The sequence below is a fragment of the Microplitis demolitor genome, chromosome 8 (assembly GCF_026212275.2).
Source record: "Microplitis demolitor isolate Queensland-Clemson2020A chromosome 8, iyMicDemo2.1a, whole genome shotgun sequence".
In the NCBI taxonomy this organism is placed as follows: Eukaryota; Metazoa; Arthropoda; class Insecta; order Hymenoptera; family Braconidae; genus Microplitis; species Microplitis demolitor.
The window spans coordinates 15,194,424-15,217,932 of record NC_068552.1 but is presented as its reverse complement, the minus strand read 5'-3'; the positions used below and the strand labels follow the sequence as shown (position 1 = coordinate 15,217,932).

At 32.4% G+C, this 23,509-nt stretch overlaps 1 protein-coding gene across 13 annotated transcripts in view; it reads left to right on the top strand.

The window, feature by feature from the left end:
- The window catches only part of LOC103573160 (myeloid zinc finger 1), a 36,166-nt gene extending 20,746 nt beyond the window's left edge, over positions 1-15,420 (top strand). For 3 of the 13 annotated variants that reach the window (XM_053741274.1, XM_053741275.1, XM_053741276.1), the window contains 2 exons: positions 6,519-7,712; positions 8,732-15,420. In XM_053741274.1, coding sequence (XP_053597249.1) covers positions 6,554-7,712; positions 8,732-9,756 — 2,184 coding nt within the window. In that variant the 5' untranslated portion in view covers positions 6,519-6,553 and the 3' untranslated portion in view covers positions 9,757-15,420. The other 10 variants (XM_053741264.1, XM_053741266.1, XM_053741269.1 and 7 more) reach the window with 9 other exon arrangements.
- The last annotated feature ends 8,089 nt before the right edge of the window (positions 15,421-23,509 follow it).

Below are 23,509 nucleotides of genomic sequence, written 5' to 3'. Positions count from 1 at the left end.
CTTGATAATAGGTGACACACCACGTAAGTTACAAAACAGAGCGGTAAATTATAAAAGAGTAAATGAAAATAACATTAAAATGTTTTCAGTATTTTTAATACATAATTAATATTGATAAAACAAAATAATTAGTCGAGTGTATTAAATATTAAATAAATAAAGATAATAATAATAATATTAAAAGTGGTTTTCTAAGATTCTTTGAGGACTCTTTCGTTTCATATTTTATTGTGGCTTATTGACATTTCTCTCCGATAAATACCTGGATACTCTTACGATGTGCTAGATGATCAACAGGATTTGATAATTACTTGATAAGATTACTAATTTAATTAAAACATAAATAATAATGAAAACAATAAAAAATTTTAAACCTAGAGCAGACACTTGCGCATGCGCACAACTACTATTAGATCAACGGGCATAATTAAAATTTTAATAATTAATTATAAATATAAAAACAAACAAACAAACGCTATTTTTGGTGGGGTATTAACAAACAAATCAAGATAAATGGAAAAAAAATTAAAAAAGATAGAAAATGAGTATAGTCACCGCTAACTTCAAATAAATTTTTAAAAATTTATTTAAAAAAAAATAAAGAACGAACAAATAATTATTTATAGCGAACATTGACGAACAATCGACGAACAAACGAATTGCTAAAAAAAATTTGCCAAAAATCGAATTCCCCCCGCCAACTTAAGGGAGCTCGTGTAGAGGTGAACGCGTGGTGATGAGAATGATTCGTCGTGTAGGTACACTCGAACGGCCGCTCGGTGAGCCGCGTGCGTTTCTATCCCTCGTGCCTCTGCTCGGCCGCTGCTGCTGCCGAGTGTAAACGACTACGGAGAGACGTGAACGGGGAACTTGTGGAGAAGCCAGTCTGAGAAAGTGGCGGGAAATACGTGCCTCTAATCCACCGCGTAAAGTCAAGACACTGAATAACTATAGAGTTGTTATATGTAATGTCCCTTCGTACTTTAATACGTCCTAAAGAAAGGGATTCGCATATGTAATTGTACATAGTAGTTGTTTTTGTTGTAGAGTAGTAGTATTAGAATAGTAGTAATAGTAGTAGTAGTAGTAGTAGTAGTAGTAGTTGTGTAGAAGGGATAAAAGCTCTTTTCAATTCATGTGGACTAGACTTATGTACATGTCCTATACGCGGTATAGTATTATTATTAATCGAGAAATGAGTCGCGCGCATGAGAACCGTCGTTAATACTTTTGGACATGTCGAAGGTTCTGACGACGATTACAGGTACGTTCTTTGGTGCTTTTATATAATTTTTTTTTCTTTAGTTTTTTATTTTATTCCTTTCTACTCATTTGTCTTTCTTTCTAATTCTCTCGTTCTCTCTTGCTCTTTCTCTCCTTTTTTTTAAACGAGTGATATTGATTTGGGAGAGGCTTCGTACTCGTGGCACGAGCGTACCATGTGACTCCGTAGGTAGAGAGTCGCGATGCATCAGCGCAGCGCGCATCGAGGGGGCACGTCGCGGCTGGGAAATCCCTCCCGCCGTTTGCCAAATCCCCCACCGTGTCTATAGTCTCTATATTCTTGTCGACGCGCAGAGTCGTAGCTTGCGCTCTTTCTCTCCCTCTTCCTGCATTTCGCATGTCGCTGCTTTGCCTATCTGTATGTACATATGTATATATATATGTGAATATACAGTATATATATATATATATATATATATATATATATATATATATATATATATATATATATATATATATATATATATATATATATATATATATATATATATATATATATATATATATATATATATATATATATAGATAGTATGAGAAGCAGCAGCAGCAGCAGGAGTAGAAGCAGCAGCAGCAAAGCCCCCCTCTCGCTCGCCCACCTCGCGGATCTATCCGCGAGTCTGCCGCTGGCCCCTATCACCCCGAGAGCGCCCTTCACTTGGCGAATCCCTACTACCACGAACGGTCCAACGGACAACTCGCTTGACTTGCTTCTCCTCTACACTCTTGGTGCTCCCTCTCTAGTCCTCCACCCTCTTGCCAGTACCGTCCGTCCACCCGCTCACTTCTGACAACGTCCTGGGTTAGTATTCCCGCCGGCACCACCGCAACCTCCGCGACCGCCGTCGTCGTCGTCGCCGCCTCGACAACAGTGAGTCGCGCAGCAGAGTTTCTTTCTCCTACACGTCTCCTCCTCATTCGCCTCTTTCTCCGCTCCACAGGCTTCTCATCCCACGGCCTTCTATATGTACTCTGGTTCTCCTTCTCTGTCATATCGACAGTACTGCGTCTCTCTTTTACTGCCGTCCCAGTGCATTGTGTGTCTGGTTCTTTCCCGCTATAGCAGTGGCGGCGGCAGCAGCAGCAGCAGCAGCAACGGCGGCGCGGCGCTCCATCCCGTGTCCAACGTCCCAAACCCAATCCAGTCCAGAAGTCCCCACTCCAGGCTTATGCCGGCGACGGAAGTGCGGCAACGCCGCGGCGAGCGTCTCGGTCTTGGCGAGTACACACTCGGGGGGCCAGCCGAGTCTACCGAGTTTGTCTACCGGCGCGGGTACCAAAAGAGAGCGGAGAGATAAGTCGTGAGTTTTGAATATAACACGGCATGCCGAGACGACGCGTTGCGTGAATTTAACTAAGAGAGACCGTCGTACTCGTCGTGATCGTCGTCGTCGTCGTCGTCGTCGACGTCGCGTCGTGTTACCGTCGTCTCTCTCTGTCTCTCTCATTCTTTCTCTTCATTATAACATACTACATATATCCCGCCTCGTGTTGTATTTCTTTCTCTCCTCTTTCACTCTCCTTTCCTCTCTCCCTCTTATCCGCGCTCCCTCCAATACAATCCTACTACTCTACCCAACCCCGCGTGCGTGAGACGTCGCACGCAACACACAACGTCGTCCAGACATTTTTTTCGGCTCGCGATATTACCAGTTGCGAATTAAACACGGTGTAAATGGCGCTCTCCGCACAGAATCAGTCAACGTCGTATGTCAACCTCTATTACTCGATCGTCCAGCGCGCGGCGACACGTTATTTTAAGGAATATTACAATTCCGGTGAGTATTTATTTGAAAAAAGAAAAAAAAAAAAATTCAAAAAAAAAAAATTTTTTTAAAACAATTCTACACAAGTTCAAATTAAAGTAATCGCGAGTGTGGTGATGTATTTATATATCTATGTATAAACTAATACATATATACGTACATACATCAGCGTGTATGTGCTGAGTGAATTGTAATGTGTGAGTGTGCCTGTGTGTATGTGTTGGAATTTTTGTGATCAGTGTATTACAATATACTCTTCCCATCTTCCTGGCACACACATGCAACACCCACATTCACACTCTTTGACACCTTTCTCTCTAACTCTCCTCATCACGCTAATTCCTACGGCTTCTTTTTTTTTTTTTTAAAGTTAATTTTTTTTTTCCCATCAGATCCATCACACAATCAGCACATCCACCATCGTCATCCGTTCAAATCCTCTCCACACTAATCTTACTTTTAAAAAAAAGAATGAAAAAAAAAAAAAAGAAAAATTCCATCCATCATTAGTACATTTGACTCCGCGCGGTTTTGAACTGTCCCGCCATTGCCCTTTCCCCCTTGTTGCCTGCCTACCAGCCAGCCACTAACGCCACTGTCGCCGATTCTCGCTGATCGCTGCGACGATAAGGCGCCTACATTGCCCGCACCAATGCGGTATATAATACCGTGTGTTCTATAGATATACATATACATATATCTACATACTTATATACAAGCATCCATAGACATCTACACATGTGTAAAGAATACTCTCCGTGGTGTTAAAACCGCGTGTCGTTTTTTTAAATATCGTTTTATTATACGCAGCAATCTGTTTCGTCAATAGACAACTGAACACAACCGCGCTTTCTTTAACGTCGACGCCAAAACCCACGTGCTCATATATGTGTGCTGTTAACACCCATCACCATTATTATTATTCTGTTAATGATCAAAGTGTTGTTACATATATTTATATACATACTTTTCATATGACAAACTTTAATACACGAACACTCACATGTACATCCAGAGATATAAATATATATGATAATAATAAGTACTAGAAAGATACTACACTGGTGCTCGTGGTAACAGTGAGACTTAACGATTACAACTACGGGTACCAAGACGACAAACAACCTGGCACAAGTATTTTATTAAAAAACTACAATCGTCTGAGCGACGGACTCGTCAGAGCTTAAAAAGAATTTTATTTTTATTCATTTCTTCCTTAGAGAAGACGATAGTGGGTCATTGGTCAACCAAAATCACTAACCCGCGTGTATTTAATCTCTCCGGACGTAAATCATATATACGTATATCATACATATATACTGTACAATTATGTATAAAGACTGATAGATAAACTGTTACGGCAATAAAATCGGGCGTTATCAAATGCTCAGCTCGCAATGAAAACTCGGTAGGAAATAAATCCATGTGTATTTATATAGATCTATATATTTATATGTATATGGATATGGATATGGATATGGATGTATAGCCACGATGATGATGATCGGCGATAGGAGGGTTCCTTATATACTCCCAACAAAGAAAACTTTGTGCGGAGGCACGTCGTCTTGTAACTGTAGTTGTGCTCTCGGTCTCGGTAATTCGCCATGTGGCATTCGAAAATATACTACATCGTTCTAAGTTATATATTTAGATACACAAGAAACGAGAAAGCCAGAGTGAGATAGTTAGACATATAAAAGAAACGAGTTGAGATTACGTACGTTGAACTTTGTCGTCAGTGCAATGTATTCTGTAGCAATATGCTCGTGGGCATGTAAATATATTCATTTTTATTTATTAGCTATTTCTTTTTTTTTTTATTTTATTTATTTGTATTTTCATTCCACTCGGGTTATTATTGTAGCCATTGATTTGATTGTTACTATTGCCAGTGCAGATAAATTTATCGATTAAAAATAACGTAACAACTGATTGTCATTTCATTGAAAACCGTCAATGGATTGGACGATTGGAGAGAAAGGGACGGTTGTGTTACGGTCTGGAGACTAGCTTAACTATATTCTGTTGTATTATTATGTCCGTCTGCGAGCTCGAAAGTACTTACGATTAGAGCTGTTGCGTTCCTCGTAAAGGCCACGAGAAGGTTGCTCTTGCACTCTTAACTTAGCCATCATATGTATACTGAAATATATATATATATATATAGACAAATATATGCATAAAGTAATTTGAATAATTAAATTGAATAGAGTGACAAAATACTTGAGCTTAATTCAAGTTATGTCTTAACTATTGTCGCTGTTAATTGTCACGCTCGTGTTTGATACACATATTTATAAATATGATATGATAAATGATGTGTATGATATATAGTACAGTATATGAATATAAAATAATTATTTTTACGGGAACAAAGATAATTCGTGTATGTATTATATACTTTTTGTTATTTTATTTTTTGTTTACTTACGTGTGGTTCGGTTGTGTGATTTCAGGAAACGGTAATATAATGTATATTGTAATTATTTGTGGTTAGTTGGTTACACATTGGGATAAATGGAAGAAGAAGAAGATACACGTACAAGTATTAGCAGCACCGACGACGAGGACGAGGACGATGTATTCGGTAGACCATCAGGTACTTACTAATAATAATGGCGAACCGGTTTAAAACGTCATTGCTTTGGCAAATCGCAAGGGAATACCCGCTCGTTGCGGCTGGATATTTTTTTTCCATGGGTTTCGTCTGCCCTTTATTTCTTAACAATAACAACAACAACAACAATAATAATAATAATAATAGTAATGATAACAACAACAACAACAACAAAACTACAGAACAAAAAAAGGCAACAAGGTTTTATTACTATCCCCTTTTTCCCTTTTTTGATAAACTTTAAACCCTGGTTTTAAAACCCTTACCGTAATATCAAGTGTATTAAGACGTAATGATAGCTTATATACCTGCCGCGGCGGTTACAATGTAAGTTCTTTGTTACACATTAGTTGGTAAATGACGACGGCTACAATGTCGGGAGTTAAAACACCTGAATAGAATAGAATGAGTATTAATAATAGTAATAGTAGTGATAATAGCAGCACACCGTGAATTTTTTTTTCTATATATTTTTTTTTTTACTAATTCATTACGGTGTAGAGTATAGGTAGCAGTAGTTATATATAAACTTGAATTTGTTGTTTTACAAACTCCGTTCGTGATTTATGAATATTTTATAATGCTGAAATTTTTATAAACTAGTCCTGCTTTGCATCTTCCTCTCCATCCTACCGCACCATCAACGATTTAATTTTTAATTTATTAACTTTATTTTTATTTTATTTATTACATATATACATATATTTTATTTTATTTTTTTTAATTTTTAAACATAACTTTTTGGTGATTATTAAATAATACGTCAGAAGTTATATTTAAAATAAAATAAATAATAAAAATGACGTCAACAATTGTTGATTTGTGTTTTTGGTCTTTGATGTTGATTGCAGATACTGGCGCGCCGTACGTATTGTACAAGGACAACATGGAGAGACCCCAGGGCCAGTGGGCTCCGGGGCCAGGATCTCTCCAAGATGGTGGTCTGTATGCACAGCAGCAGCAACAGCAGCAACAGCAACAGGCATCATCCTCCTCCGGTAGTCCACAGCAGCCTTGTGGTCCACCGGTCGAAGGTGGTGAAACGGGACCTCCACCAACACTGGCGTCTCCCGTGCCCTCACCATATCCATCAGCACCACCCGAGCCTCAGGCACTGACCCCACCAGAGGACGACATACAGTCCGGTCAGTCGTCGGCTCAGCAACAGCAGCAGCAGCAACAACAGGCACAACAACAACAACAGGCACAACAGCAACAACAACAACAACAGCAGCAGCAGCAGCAGCAGGTCCAACAGCAACAAGTCCAACAGCAGCAACAGGCACAACAGCAGCAACAAGCACAGCAGGCACAACAGCAGCAGGCACAGCAGCAACAGCAACAACAGCAGCAACAACAGGCACAACAAGAGCACTCGCCACAGCAGCAGTTGACACCACACGAGGTCGACCGCAGCGACTGCTTTCCTGGTGCAGGTGAACTTCAGCAATATCCTCAACACTACTTCAAAGAGACTCGGCCGCATCCGTCGCCCTCGGTACCGCCACATATGCTAACTCCGGGTGGTTTCTCAGCACTGCACTACTTAAAACAACCGGGTGTTATGTTGACGTCATTGGGGCAAGGCGACGGAGGGGCGAGTTTAGAAGCTCACCAGTACGCGAGTCCCGGTGCCCCAAATATGGCAACCGTATTGCCAGATATTGTTCAGCAAAACGGCAAATCCTCAAAGGGTGGTGCTAATAGTGATCTGCGGTTGTTCAAGTGCTTAACGTGCGGAAAAGACTTCAAACAAAAATCTACATTGCTGCAACACGAGAGGATCCATACGGACAGTCGGCCGTACGGATGTCCAGAGTGCGGAAAGCGGTTCAGGCAACAGTCACATCTAACGCAACATCTAAGAATTCACGCGAACGAGAAGCCCTATGCTTGCGTTTACTGCGAGCGTACCTTCCGGCAGCGCGCCATCCTCAACCAGCATCTGCGCATCCACTCGGGTGAGAAGCCATACCAATGTCCGGAGTGCGGAAAACACTTCCGTCAGAAGGCGATCCTGAATCAGCACGTCCGCACACACCAAGGCGAGCATTTCTCTCTGCCTCCCCAGACTCCCAGAGGGCGTCCGCCACAACCACACTGACCCATCCACCGCTTATTACTATCGCTGCTGGTCGCTATTTTTACTTACTACTATTTTTTAATAAACTACTATGCTACCAAACTACACTACCAAATTCATTCTATTACAAATACACTCTCAGTACCACCGGGAAAAGAAAATCCACCATCTCCTCGCTCTCTGTTATGTGCCAATTCTATCATCACCCACTTCTATCAGTCTTTAAATATCATATTTTTCTCAATTTCTCTCTCTCTCTCTCTCTCTCTCTCTCTCTCTCTCTCTCTTTCTCCTTTTCTTTATTTTATTTCTTTATATTGAAATCTCCATGGTGTAGAAAATTTATATCTAATTATTTATATTATTCTCTATCAATTTATCTCTTTCACTCTTTTACACTCTCGACCCGTATCCACTGACTCCTGTTCCATATCGGCGTCCCCTGTTCGGAGGCCGGTTCCCCTTTTCCCCCTCCAAGGTCGAACGTTTTCCGTTTCCGCCAAGGACAAGAGGGCAGTAGTATTATGCGGCGGAACGGCTTATCTCTCGCCACCTTTTTTTCCGCACTTGGTTCCTGACGATCGTAACGGGCGGGAATGTGTTTTCTAATTGTCCGAGTATTATTGATTTTACCAAAAAATACAAAAAGAAAAAAAAAAAGAAAAAAAAAAAAATAAAACGCGCTGAACATAATAAAATGCTTTTATTATATTTATCCACTTTAATTAAAATAAATAAAGTTATTTATTATTATCTTTGCAACTAATTAATTTTTTCATGAATGATATTTAAATAATTTATTAATTTAACAACAAGCCTTAAAAAAATATAAATTATTTATAAAATTATATATTTATTTTTATTTTTTTTTATTGTTATTATTAAAAAAAAAAAAAAGAAAAAAAAAGAAAAGAAAAAATTAATCCTTCACCTTAGTAACCATCAGCCCGTCAATCCTAAATATCTCATTGTTAATTCCAGATGTGAGTCCGCATCTGATCTTCAAGAATGGTATGACTCCAACGCTCTGGCCGCAGGACGTACCATTTCCCCCGGAGGAGGGCAAGGAGGAGGTTGCCTCGACTTTCGGTGATACCGACACCCAGTCGGGGGCATTCAGTCCATCACCGGACGGCAATTCCATCCAGTACCCTGCCTACTTCAAAGACCCAAAAGGCGGGAATCACGCGGTCTTCGGGGCCGGTGGACCTGGCAGCTTCGGTGCACTTCAGTACATTAAACAGCAGGGTGGGTCCAACAGCGGTCCCAACGGCAGCAAATCCTGTTTACCAGACGTCATTCAGCACGGCAGATCTGCGGGTATGCCTCTCTACGTTAGGTGTCCAATTTGTCAGAAGGAGTTCAAACAGAAGAGTACCCTTTTGCAGCACGGCTGCATCCACATCGAGTCAAGGCCGTATCCATGTCCAGAGTGCGGCAAGAGATTTCGTCAGCAGTCACACTTGACGCAGCATCTTCGTATCCACACAAACGAGAAGCCCTACGGATGTGTCTACTGCGGTCGGAACTTCCGACAGAGGACCATTCTCAATCAGCACTTGCGCATCCACACGGGAGAAAAGCCTTACAAATGTCAGCAATGCGGCAAGGATTTTCGTCAAAAGGCCATCTTGGATCAGCACACACGCACGCATCAGGGGGACCGGCCCTTTTGCTGTCCCATGCCCAACTGTCGGAGGCGCTTCGCGACCGAGCCAGAAGTGAAGAAACACATCGACAATCACATGAATCCACACGCAAGTAAAGTGAGGAGAAACTCGAGCAGCGACGGCAAATCTTCCGGCACACCAACGGCACTTGGGCCTGTACCAGTTCCACGTGGTCTTACACCGACAGTCGTAAAACCTGAGCTATACTTTCCTCAGTGTTACGCACCCGCATTCAATCATCAACCACCAGTTTCATCCTCACAGTTTCCCGGTCAAACCAACGGAGTTGCTGTAACTGGAGAATTTAAACCACCGTCGGCACTGCCACCGCAGTGACTAACCGTCCATCCTGCAGCCTATTAGCAAGCAGGAATCCCGCTAAAGTATCAGCGTTGCTTCACGCCCATTGGAAATAATTCTGGAGCTAGTACTTCTCTAACAACATCATCAACTCCACCGGATCCAGCTTCAACTTCTGATGTATCGTCGCATTTGTGTCAGCCACTACAGCAACACTACCCGTGACATTTATCGTGCATTTATTAGCATTTCGTCTTTCATTTCTTTCCGGTTTGTTTTACTTTCATTTTCATTACATTATTATTATTATTATTATTATTATTATTATTGTGATTATTATCATAATTATTATTATTATTATTGCTGTTAGATTTTTTTTTAATATTATCATTAATTGCTACTACTATAATTATTACTATTCTTCCATTTTTCGTGCCGATTTGTTCGATTACATCTGAACACATAAATAATATAATAATGACGGTTACTCGATTCTCGTACTTTTTTTTTAAACGATTACGAGCGCGTTGTGAATTTAAAATTCGTGTTTTCAGCGATTTATGTACAGCGCAACGCATTCTGAAATCGTCAAAGGGAAGAAAAGCCAAAAAAAAAATTTCAAAAAAATAAAAAAAAAAAAAAATTAATAATAATAATAATAATAAAACTCGTACTATATAGTTATAAAACCGTAAAAAAAAACGCGTTTCTTTCCCTCAATGGGTTGAAAATGTTCGATTTCGACCAGACTGAAACGATTGTGATACAATATTTAACTTGCCTATGTTTTAATGAATTGATTGAAGTCAAGTTGAGTATATTGTGAATCTTGGAAGAATTTAAAAATAATTAATAAGATGGACGAAATATTTATCCCGATTAAATGGTGGTAGAGGACGTCTGTAAATATGTAAAACGTGAAATAATTAATCGTAAAAACAAAACAAAAATGATAATAATAATAATTAATAATAATAATAATAATAAATAATTAATAATAATAATAATGATAAAAAAAGAAAAGAAAAAAATTAAAAAACATCTAAATAAAAACGGTGGTGGATGAGAAATAAGATGCGACGGAAAAATAGAGGGTGTCAAGGCAAAGGGAACCAAGAGCAAAAGGGGTTGCTGTTGATGTTAAAAACGATGATGCGAGTGTGTGGTAAACACGAAAGCGAGAACGTGAGAGAGCGTCGGTGAAGATTTAAGATGGCCGCGAGTGAGAGAAAAATCGTTTAGTTTTGCAGACGAATGCAAGAGACGCGAACAAAAAAAACGTAGTATATATATGTATGTATACATACATATATGTACGTACATATATATTTAAAAGCAAGTGAGCTGATGGGGAGTGGTCATGAAAGTTGCGAAAGAATGTGCGTACAAAGTAAAGAGAGAGAGTGAGGTAGAGAAAAAAAAGTAAAATAATCACGCGAAAATGATCGAAAATATAACAAAAATATAATAATAAATAATTAAGTAATTAATTGACGTAATGAAAAGGCTAAACCATAATAATAAAGAAAAATAAAGCGGACGGATACCCACTGTGCTACGGAATACGAAGATTACACGTCACAACAGATTGACGATGATGCGATGTACGAAGAAAGGTATGACTCTTGTATACTATTACAATATTTCAATGTATATTTATACACCAGGTAATTTACTATTACTATCTATACGACGATATTTTGATTGGTTTATAAAATGAGATTGGTGCTGATAACTAACTACTTAGGTAAGCATTAAAAAAAAAATTTTTTAAATAATAGTAAAAGTGAAATTTAAAATACAGACACGAGGGAGGGAATTTGTGGACGAAGGCTGAGACACTAGAGATTTAAATTCGTAAGTTTTTAATAAAATATATATATGTATCTATATATATATTATAAAGTAGACAGCCGCGTGGCTCAACTAAGAACGTGTTTAGCTGTGTCCGCTCATCAGATTTATTATTATTATTATTATTATTATTATTATTGTATTAATTAATTATTATCATCAATCCGTAAATTTCGTGGCAATACTTAAAGAGGAAGCAAATGTTTTATGTACTAGAAATAGTCTTATAAATTTCTATATTTAAGACGTGTGATCTCTCTAATTATTGTACATTATATTATTGATAATTGATCTGTATCTAGGCATTCAGATATAAGTAACGTTATTATTAAATAATTAATTAATTGATTCATTGATTAGTTATCATTATGAATAATAATAATAATTATTATTATTATGATTATAAATTATGTAATAAGTATTCTCTACATAGTCTTATGATTTAGAGAAGTTTAAAAAATTAAAATTAAAAATAATAATAACAGATTTGAGATGATAATTGTGCGGCCATATTCAATATGGCCTGATCGTAGTGCCTCGGAATTGCTGCTCGCGGCAGTGATTTGATCATATTTTAGGAATGGTATATTATATTGAAAAATAAAAAAAAACCGCAATTAATTATCAGTACTCTCATACAAGTACTAAAAAAAAAAAGAAAAAAAATATTTAAAAAAAAAAAAAAAAAGAAAAAAAAAATACTAAAAAAATGAAAACAAGAAAAAAAATCGTGTCATTTAATTGTCACGCTAAACTATTATATATTTAAAAAAATTTTGGTTTGATATTGTCGTACGAATTGTGCAACCGCCAAAATGCTGTGCTTGACGATGTGATCGTTTTAATATTATTATTATTATAATTATATTTATATTATTATTATCATAATTATTATATATTATTATGAATATTATTTTTATTTCATTGGCACGGTAATACATTATTGTCCAATTAAAAAATTAATGAACAAAAATAAGGGCTTGGCCAAAATCTAAAATACGTAAAATTTCAAATAAAATTTGAGAAAAAATAAAAAAAATGTAACGAAAAATTAAATTTATCAGTTAAATTTTATTTTTTATTTAAGTTTTAAGTTGTTTTATACAAAGTAAATATATATTTAAAGTGCCGCTTTTTGATAATTAGTGAAAAAAAAAAATATTATTTTTATTTCATTCAATAAGTTTTTTTTCCTGTGGACTCGTGTATAGATAGTGATATATAAAATATCTCGAATAAAAATCAAAATTTCAGTCGTCAAAAACTTTCGCGAATTAAGAAAAAATTTGAATTTAAATTTGACACAAAATAAGAATAAAAATAAACTGAAATGAGTTGCCATCAAATGCCATTTTATAAATTAATTAATTTATACAAATTTTTTTTTTTATATAGAGTATTAATTATAAATGTTTCTATTGTACATTTGAATAATATATACAAATATCATATATATATTATATATTATTATTATTGAATATAAATATATATTATATATATATAAATACATATATAATTTAAATGTCCAGTTAGATTACGATGTAATAATAAACAATAGCAATTTATTTTATTTAATCAATCGAACAAATTATCGTATCAAAAATGAAATAAAATAATAAAATAAATTTATATTTACGCACAATTAACGTGTCGCGTTATCAACTTCACTTACGCTCTCCGTTCTCCATAAACAAACTGTTAAAATAGCTGACAAAACCATAAAATAAATTCTAAAAACAAATAGTTACATAAATATATACATATATATATTTTTCTTCTATAATTTAAAACTGTTATCAGTGAATAGAATTCGCTCAAGACAAGATAAATCTCATACACCAAATACGTACTTATTAACTTTCCATATTAATTTGCTTATCAGTCTCTCCACTATACGTTAATTGTTTCCCGTTTTAATGAATTAAAAATATTTTAATTAATTTTCGGACGTCCTCGCGGACAATTGACAGTGACTCTTGCCAATAAGTCAAACAAAACCTGAATGCGTCTTCAAAAACAAGACTTTGAACAAAAACATAATCAACAAAAAATAAAAATGAGGCCTACGACATGTAGAGTAAAAAGTGTAAAATATACATCATTGTTTTATTTTTTAATTAATTAATATTAATATTATTTACTATTATTTAATTTAATTAATTAGTTATACAATACAACTATCGTACTATGCGTTTTTTTAATTATTAATTATTAATATTATTAGTTTGTTATTAAGTTTTAGAGAGATTTTGCATATAATGCAGTGGTTAGTTTTTATACTAGAGTTTTAAACTTTTATTATTATATTATATCTATATCTTTTTATTATCAATATTATATTATTTTGTATTGAAATATTGTAGATGCCTTTTAGTGTTTATTAATAGTGATAAATATTTTATAATTAATTACCAAGTTTTAAAATCTCGCAGTCACAAAACTAAATAAAGAAAAAATTAAGCAAAACTGAGTTGATAAATAAAAAAAAGAAACTCAACGTCATGTGATATTCGAGCGATATGACAATATTCGGAAAATTGTTTTTTTAAAAATTTTTTTTATGTATTTTAATTGAATTATAAAACCGCACTTAGCAGCTATATAGAATTGTACTGCGCTTTTGGAGAGGTGCTTTGTTTTTTTTATTATTTTCAAAGTTTTCATTAAAATTGCATTTATTTATTTTCTTAAAGAAAATAATATTTGCTTTAATGTATAATTAGTTTTATTTCTATATTATTTTTTAAACATGTATAGTAAAAAAAAACTGATGTATGAATGCGTTAATTTTTATTATAATTATTATTATTATTTTATGCCTTCTTTATTTTATTTTTTTAAGTAAAGCGGACAAGTGAACAAAAATACTACGAGTGTAAGAGTGATAGAATACTCTATATATATATATTTTTAAATATTGGTATATAGTGATTAAAAAAAAAATGATGAGTAATAAAAATTTGGGCACAACATCCCTCATAGCTAAACTAAATGCTCAAGATTATAATTATAATTACTTATTATTATTATTATTATTATTAATATACATTAGATTAAGTTTTTTTAATTAATCCATGTATCAAAATATGTAAATTATTATTTTTTTTCACTATAAGACTCAGTCAACTGGCCGTGTGCAAGCCTTTGACTTTCAAGCGACGGGATGATGCGCCCAAGAATAATTTTTCATTTATTTACGCCATTTTATTGTTTTATTTTATATTATTATTAATTAATTAATTAATTATTATTATTATTATTATTATTATTATTATTATTTGCTGTCTCTTCCAACCGTCTCTATTGTGAGAGTGAACGATTTGTGTTAATTATTTTTCATATTTTATATATATATTATAAAAAACAATGAAAAAATTTTTTTTATAACGAGAACCAACTCGTACTTAGCAATTTCTTTTTTGTCTTTTGGCGACTGCGCTTCAAAATTGAGCTTTAATTAAATAAATGATTGAACAAAAAAAAATATATATATATATAAAAAATAGTTGAATGAACAAAAAAGTATATAAGACAAATATATAGATATATAATAAATAAATGCCCGAAACAGTGCGCGACATAGGTGCAATAAATAATCTATTATTGGGTGGCAGTCGGACCACGTCTTGCACCCGTTTTCACTTGTCGTTAAAATTAAAGTGAGTACGGTGTGCCAAGTAACTGGTACTGCGCAATTAAAAATTAATAATTCACATCCAGAACAAAACATACAATTTTTTTTATTATTTAAACGAATAAATGCGTGACTTTGCCATATGTATACACACACTTATTCCAATTAAAACAAATGTAAAAAAAAAATATATATATAATGGAAAATAATAATTAATATTTTTGTTTATTTTTTTTTTATTATTAATTGTATAATATGAAAAGGAGTAAGACTGTCAATTATATTATTACAATCAAGTCACGCAATAATTCGGTGCTTTTGTTGTTATGTCAGAAGCAAATCGAGCAACAGCAACAACAGAACCTGGTTCCTATATAATAGTGATTTAACAAGTGGGACAAGTGGAAGAATTTATATTAATTTACATCTTATAAGTATATATATATATATATATACATATATATAAACACATTAAATATATGTAAATATATAAATATAAATATATATACATATTAGCTGTTATTATTTTGTGACTGACGAGTGTCTCGAGTTTGCGAGTTCTAATCACCGACTTACGCTCGTCTTTTCCCAAAGATCTAATTAACAAGAATATCATAACAATTATCATTGTTATTATTATTATTATCATCGTTATTAGTTGACTTTTCCAAGTGTAAAAAATACTATAGACTTTTTTTATGGATGTGTTAAAGTTTGTCATGATTAGAGCTCGCAGACACCTCGAGCATGTTCTCTGTTTTTATTATTTTTCTTTTTCATTCTTTTTATACGAAAAAAAAAAAAAAAAAAAAAAAAAAAATATCACATTTAATAATAAAAAGAAACAATTATACGCAGAACGGGGTTTTAATGTTATATTTTTATTTTCAAGTGTTACTTTTATTTATTATAATTATTTTAATGTGAGTGTTATTATTTCTCTTTTTATTTTATACATATGTATATGTATATATATATAAATATTAAAAAGGGATATAAGTGGCGATGTCGTTGGAATGAGCGAGTTAAGATTGTGAATTCGGACATCCCATATACTATAATAATCATGATAATTATGATAATAATATATATATATGTATATATATTATATCTCTGTTGTACTCTGGTTGCTCGCTCGCAATTGCTGCTCACTCGCGTAGTCCCCGAATCCGGTTCGACCGGTTAAACCAGCGGCGGGACGTTAGATTTTCGCGTGATCGCACTTTCGGTTTCTCAATATATTTGCCTGTAGTCAGTGAGGATTTAACCAACACCTGGCTTTTAAGAATCGCCCCAGAATCAGGCCCAATTGCATATTAAATATCACTATCAATAAATCTCGGGCATTTTTATTTTTATTTCATTTTCGTTTTTTTTCTTTTTCATGTACAACAATTCTCATAAATTAACAAATTAATGTATGATATATATGTATATACATACATTAGTCAATAGTAGATTTGGTGAGTTATATAGTACTCCCGCGTGCGTGCCGGATACTCATTGAAATTATTTCTGTCGACAGTTTAAAACGGCATCCGTGAATAATTCTCGCGGTGCAAGCCAAGCAAATTTGGTGGTATGCTCACTCACTAAATTTATATATTTATATACATATGTGTGTGTTATATGTATATATATTTAGTGTTGCTATACTAAACTATATACGTACCGTAGGGGAACAGATTAAATACACTGAAAGAAAAGAGGGAAGAAGTTATTCACGTTCGAGCAGTGGCGCGGAATGCGGCTTACAAGCTGACATGCATTTGCAGCCAAACCGAATCCATTGACGTCGCCAAAAAAAAAATTAACAAAACTGAAAAATTGTGTCACGGTGAATTATTTTTCTGAATGTAGTCTTAATTAAATGAAAAAAAGTGGAGAGCTTGAGCAAAGGTTTATTTTTTCCTCAGAATGGCCGGTAATTGAAATAAAAATAAGAAGAGATAAATAATTTGTGATATGAATAAGATGCACCGTCCGAGGCATTGACTCATGAAACGCAGAGGCGATTTCTCAGTCTCGCGATCCTACGGGCCAGCGATGGCGAACGAAGTATAGAAGAACGGGCCCACGATTGAGGTGGGGGCATCGAGACGGGCCTTGCTAACTAGTGGGCTGGTAGGGAGGACGCCCTTGATTCAGACTCGCGGTCGGCGGGGGAGTGGGTCCGTCATGTGGCCTTGAGCCGGCATGTCTCGGTCCTCAACAGCGTTTCTCAATCTACATTTGCGATTTATTTATCAAACAATCACCGACAATAACTCTATTTAATTAATTACTATTACGGACTCTGGTGGTCCCAAATCACTGGCTAATTAATTAAATAACCGCGTTATGATTTTTAAATTAATTTAAATTAAATAAAACAGGCTGTGAAATGACATTAGATGAATTATTTTTTAAACTTTAATAAAATGCATTTGAGAACCGAGAAAGTCGCGCCGGGCAGGAGCGTCGACGGTTCAAAGGCGAGATCGAAAAAAAATATTTAACAAAAAGTATAAGACAAAAAGCAATAAAACGAGAAGAAAGAAATGAAAATAATAAAAAAAAAAAGTACGAGACGGAGAAGACGTTGTGTGAGCAGTTTGAGTAGAGAGTGCGAGTCAGATCAGAACCCTTGGAGTCCGTGTTACACTGACTTTACAGCCGCAACAGATTCCCTTTTACATTTTATTTGACCCCGTAAAATGGCTCGTAAGTAAGAACGATAGAGAGAGAGGGAAAGTGAACAGACTGTCTGAGGAACGAGTAAGAGAGAAATAAAAATAAAAATATACAAGTAAAAAGACAGAGAAAGAGAGAGAGATAAAGAGACAAGTTGTGGAAAAGAAAGAGAGAGTTTGGTCGTCGCGGGCTCAAACGAAATAAAAGATTCCGCGGAAGTTCCTTCCACTTGGCCTACTACTCCAGTCCGGGTTCAAGGCGGGTGAGGGAGGCTTTTCTTTTTAGGTACCCAGGTACTTCCTGCTTTAAACTTTGTTTTTCTTTCACTTGTCCAGTTATACACCAGGGCCTGTTGTCAGACTTGTCTCGCCCGGTTGATGATGATCGTCCCCGTCGTCCTAGTCCTCCTCAGTTCCTCCGTGTTTGTTTCACTCTTTTATCCCCTTTTGCTCTTAAAACTTAAACTTTTTATTCTCCCAGACAACTCGAGGTACGTTTGACAATCGTCCTATTCTAAAATTCTCGACACTTAATCTTCTATTCATACATTTGTCCATAAATCATTTATTATCGCTCATTAAAATACTTTGGGTTTTATTTATCATTAATATTGTTTGGCCAGAAATTTAAATAAAAATGCAAATTACTGTAATTTCAATGCCGGAAAAATATCTCAGCATACGACTCAAATTTATTTAGGACTTAACATTCATTTCTTAGTCACACTGCATCTCGAACAAAAGATATAAAAAAAACCAGCCCATGCCGCGGACTGTAGTCTCAGTTGGTGTTGAATCTACGCCAATGTTGCTACCCGATGACCTTCGAATCGGAGTCTGACCGTTTTTGCGTCCCATACTTTTGGTCCGTGCAGCAGCACAGGGAGGGATTATTCAGTCTCCTCATCTCCTCTCTTAGCTCTCTCCCTCTTTCTCTCTCTTTTTCTCTCTTGTATCGTTTTCGTTCTTGTGTACGGTATGGAATGGTATGGTCTCGCTTCGCGGTTCAGAATCGTTGGTAAAGTTAGCCAACCCACCAACCAGCAAACTAACTTAAGAACCTACGAGGAAGAAATAAAAATACATTACATTGAGATTCTGATAAATACACTCATATAATATATATATATATATATATATATGTATATATACATATTTAGCAACTCACAATAAATTTCATTGATTTACTTAATTTCCGTCATTTATTTTATCTTATAAAACTTTATTTCGTTCTTTCATTCATTCATTAGTAATTTCTCAATTTATTATCACAAAACAACTCATTTAATTTCATTACTTTATAATCCAAAAAAATGATCTTTCTAATATTTTTTAACTTCATAAATAATGTTTTATTGTTAAATTAACAATAAATTTTTTTTATTTTTAAAATAAGTTTTATTAATTTTAGTATGACGTATGGGCAAGAATCACGTTTTTGTAGAATATTTTAGTGGATGAATCATCGTCGTAATAATAATAATAATAATATTATTATTTGGGTTTAATTAAAGACACATTTGATCCTTATTGAGTAAAAATTAATTTATCGGTAATAATTCAGACCAAATACAATATGTAATATATGTAGTAGATTTTTTAAAAATAAACGCTAGTTTTTTATACAATTTTATAATTGCATTAAAGTAATTAGTTTTTAAAAGATGGCATTTATAAATGTTCATACAATTTTTCATTTGAAAGAAAAAAATTTTTTAATTTCTTTTAAAATAAGAAAAAGGATTTTTTTTTAATTTGAATCTGAATACAATCTGGAGAAAATAAAAAATTTTAAGCAGGATGTTTATTAATGTACTTATTAAACTTAATTACTTTAATGCAATTGTTAAAAAATTAATTGTGTAAAAGATGAGCGTTCATTTTTAAAAAAAGTTAGTTTATATTAGAGTAGAGGATGATCCTGAAATTGGCAGACATTTACAAATTTCTGGATTTTTTTTTCGAATAAATTACAAAAAAAAAATCTAAAAATATGCACATGTGGGAAATTAAAAAAACTTTAAGTGCAATTTTTTTATCATTTATAATTTTAAATAAATTAAAAAAATTATTAGATGTCGGCTAACTTCAGTATCATAATAGAGGTACCGTTTTTTATCACTTTAGAGCCAGTTTTATAAAAAATTTTAATGAAATAATTTGTAATGTATGCAATGACATGATTAATTTTTTTAATTCGTTCAAAGACACTTTAAATATTTTATTAAAAATTAAAATAAAATATTAGAAGTTCAAAAGTAGAACCATGGCCACAAATGATACTTCTACTTTTTGTACCCGGGTCAAAAAAATAATTTTTTGACTTAATAAACTTGATTTTGGCTACACTTACTTTTTTAAACTTCAATAACTTTTTTAACTTAGAAATTTAAGGCAACCAAGTCGAATCAAAGTCAAACTTGACAGGAATTTAACTTAGGTTGCGTAAATCAGTACTAAGTAAGACAACTTACTCAAAGACAAGTCAAAACCAAATAAGTTTTTCAATCTTTTTCATTTATTAAAAACAGGAACTTAAACTTGACTTGCTTGGCTTTATTTTCAATTTTTAATTGCGGCAAAATCAAGTTATTCAACCCCGTATTGTAGAATATGGTCTGAAGACGCTAGTACATCGAACCAGCGAAATATTACCAATAAATTAATTATTACTCAATATGGATTCAAATGTACCTTTGATTTAATTCAAATCATAAAAAATAATATTATTATTATTATTATTATTATTAATAATTATAGTAGTACTGAAAAATGTAATAATAATAGTAACAACAATAATAATAATATTAGTAATAATGATAATAATCATGATCTGTAAGCGACCTTGATAACCAAATTCAATCCCATCCCGTCTAGACTTTCGTCTGGCGTCTACTCTTATACCTAGTAAAGGTAAACCTTTAAGATCGTGATACAAGAAAGACAAGACATTTAAATACATAAAATGCATTCGAGAAAGTTTTAAACCGTTAAAATAACAAAGAACAAAATAATAAATATAATTATCATAATTGTAAAATTATTAATTACAATAATTGTCCACATGAAAAATTTCTTACTCCGTTAAAATTTTTTTTTTTTTTTTGATTTATTTAAATTCTAGTTAATTATACCCAATGTTAAATTGACAATTAACTGTTTAATTACAGATGAATAATTAACAAAAAACTTATTTTTTTTTTGGTATTCGTTACATTGTATAGAAATAAATTAAAAAGTATAATAATAAATAATAAAAGTAATGTGAAATTAAACACGATAATGATAATAATAATAATAGTAATGTTATTAAATAAAATGAAAATAAATAAAGTGATTTAAAGAATACCGTAATATCCATAGTTTACGCAAAACAGCGACAGTATATTAAATGAAGTCTGTAATTGAAATGTTTTATATTTTTACACCAAACAAACAGTATAATTAACGTACAATAAACAATAAACAATGTCCTTCCAAGTGCAACCTCAAATAATAGCAGATGTTATTTATTATTAACAAAAAAAAAATATTAATAATAATAATAATAACAATAACAGTAACAATAACAAATACAAAATAAAATAACAATTTATTATTTTTTAATAAAAAAATAACAAAATAAACCACTTTCACTTCCGAAATATATTAACTGGATTATACGGTATACTTATTAACAAAATTTAAATTTATGATGAACAAAAAAAACTATATTGAATAATTATCAAATAAAATAGATTTAAATTAAATGATTCTCATAATAATTAACAGGATTCAAAATTTCATTGGCGAAATTAAACAAAAAAATTATTATTTAAATACAGAACAAATTAAAAGATATCTCATATATATAAAAAAAAATCTATACAAATATATATATAATATAAATACTTAAAAAAAAAAAAAATAATAATAAATAATATATGTTTATAATTGGATAATGAATACGTAAATTTTTTATACCATTAATTTAAAAAATATCTTATCAATGTTTAAAAACATTATTATAATTAATTAATTAATAAATAATTAAATAATAACAGTAACTATTAACAGATAAAAATAAATGATTTAAAATAAATACTTAGTAACGATTATTGTCGTTTATTTGTCCATTTAAAACTGTGGCAATATTAATAAGCGCAATAAACGTGTACGATTCATCGAATCTCCATTATACATAACATCATCATTCTCTAATCAATACTATTATTATAATTATTAATAATTAATAAATATTATTAAGTATCGAATCAAAAAAAAAAATGAAAAAATAAAATTTTTATTTCAATAATTAAAAATATAAATTGTATGTAGATATTTAAATATTACTGTAATTTAATTAGGATATAATATAATTACTAGTTTATTAAATAATAATAATAATAATTAATTGATAATTAATAATAATAATGTGTAGGCAAGTGATATTTGTACGTAATTGCCGGGGTAATTTTTTCGATATTTAAATTTAAATATTAACTATAATTAATTAATGATTATTATTATTATTATGTCATTATTACGTTTAAAAATGTAACTTTTATTCTGCCTGATGCTCTGATATGGTGATGATAATCGTAATTATTATGATTATTGATTTAATCGATAATGGGCAGTTTGTGAAAAACAATCGATGTCAAATATAATAACAATAATTAATAATTAATAATAATTCTTACTGATAATAATTAAAAAAAAAAGAACAATTGTCAAATACTTGAATATTTGTATAAAAAAATAAATAATTATTATTTATAATTCGCGCAAATTGCTATTGTCAACTTACTTTGACATCGATTGTTACCTATATGTATATGTACATATATGTAGATCAAAACGATATATATCGCTGTACATAAAAGAAAAAAAAAAGAATAAGAAAACAAAATAAGTAAAAAAAAAGTTTTTATGCCGTAAATTATCAGTCCATAAAAAAACATTTTTTCTAAAATTTCCTCCTTTTTTTTTATAAAAAAAAAAAAAAAGAAAAAAAAAATTACAAATTTGTTATTAAAAATTATTTTATACTTTTATGAATTTTTTTATGGTTTTATTGAATGGATTTATTTATTTTTTAATGATAAATGATTTTATATAAATATATATATGAATAACGATTGTATAGAGTGATTTAGATGACAGTGAGCTATCATTTGTATTTTTTTTTTTTTATTATCTGTTAGCATTAATAATTGCGTGGTATTGATACTTGGAATTTTCGAGTGTTGTGAGTGAGATTAAAATTGACGTCGCGTCGATTTGTGGTCATCGCGCACACATTAAATATTTTTTTCTCTCATTTTTAGTTGCCCATTTTATCCTCATCTTCCTTCCTCTTAAACTTTTTCTCCACCTTCACCTTTCTTTGTCTCCTTCACGTTTCCAAATTCTCTCTTCATTTATTCTCTCCGTAACTTTTTTTTTATCTCAAACTCGTAAAACTTTAAATATCTTAAAACTTTAAATTTTATTGACGATTAAATATTAAATATATATTTATATAGTCCGTAATTTAAGTATCGTGATTTAGTTATACAATTACGCAATTAATTAATTAATTAAAATAATTATTATTATCAATATTTGTTTAACTAATGTTAGAAATACGTCTAAGATGTTTTTTATA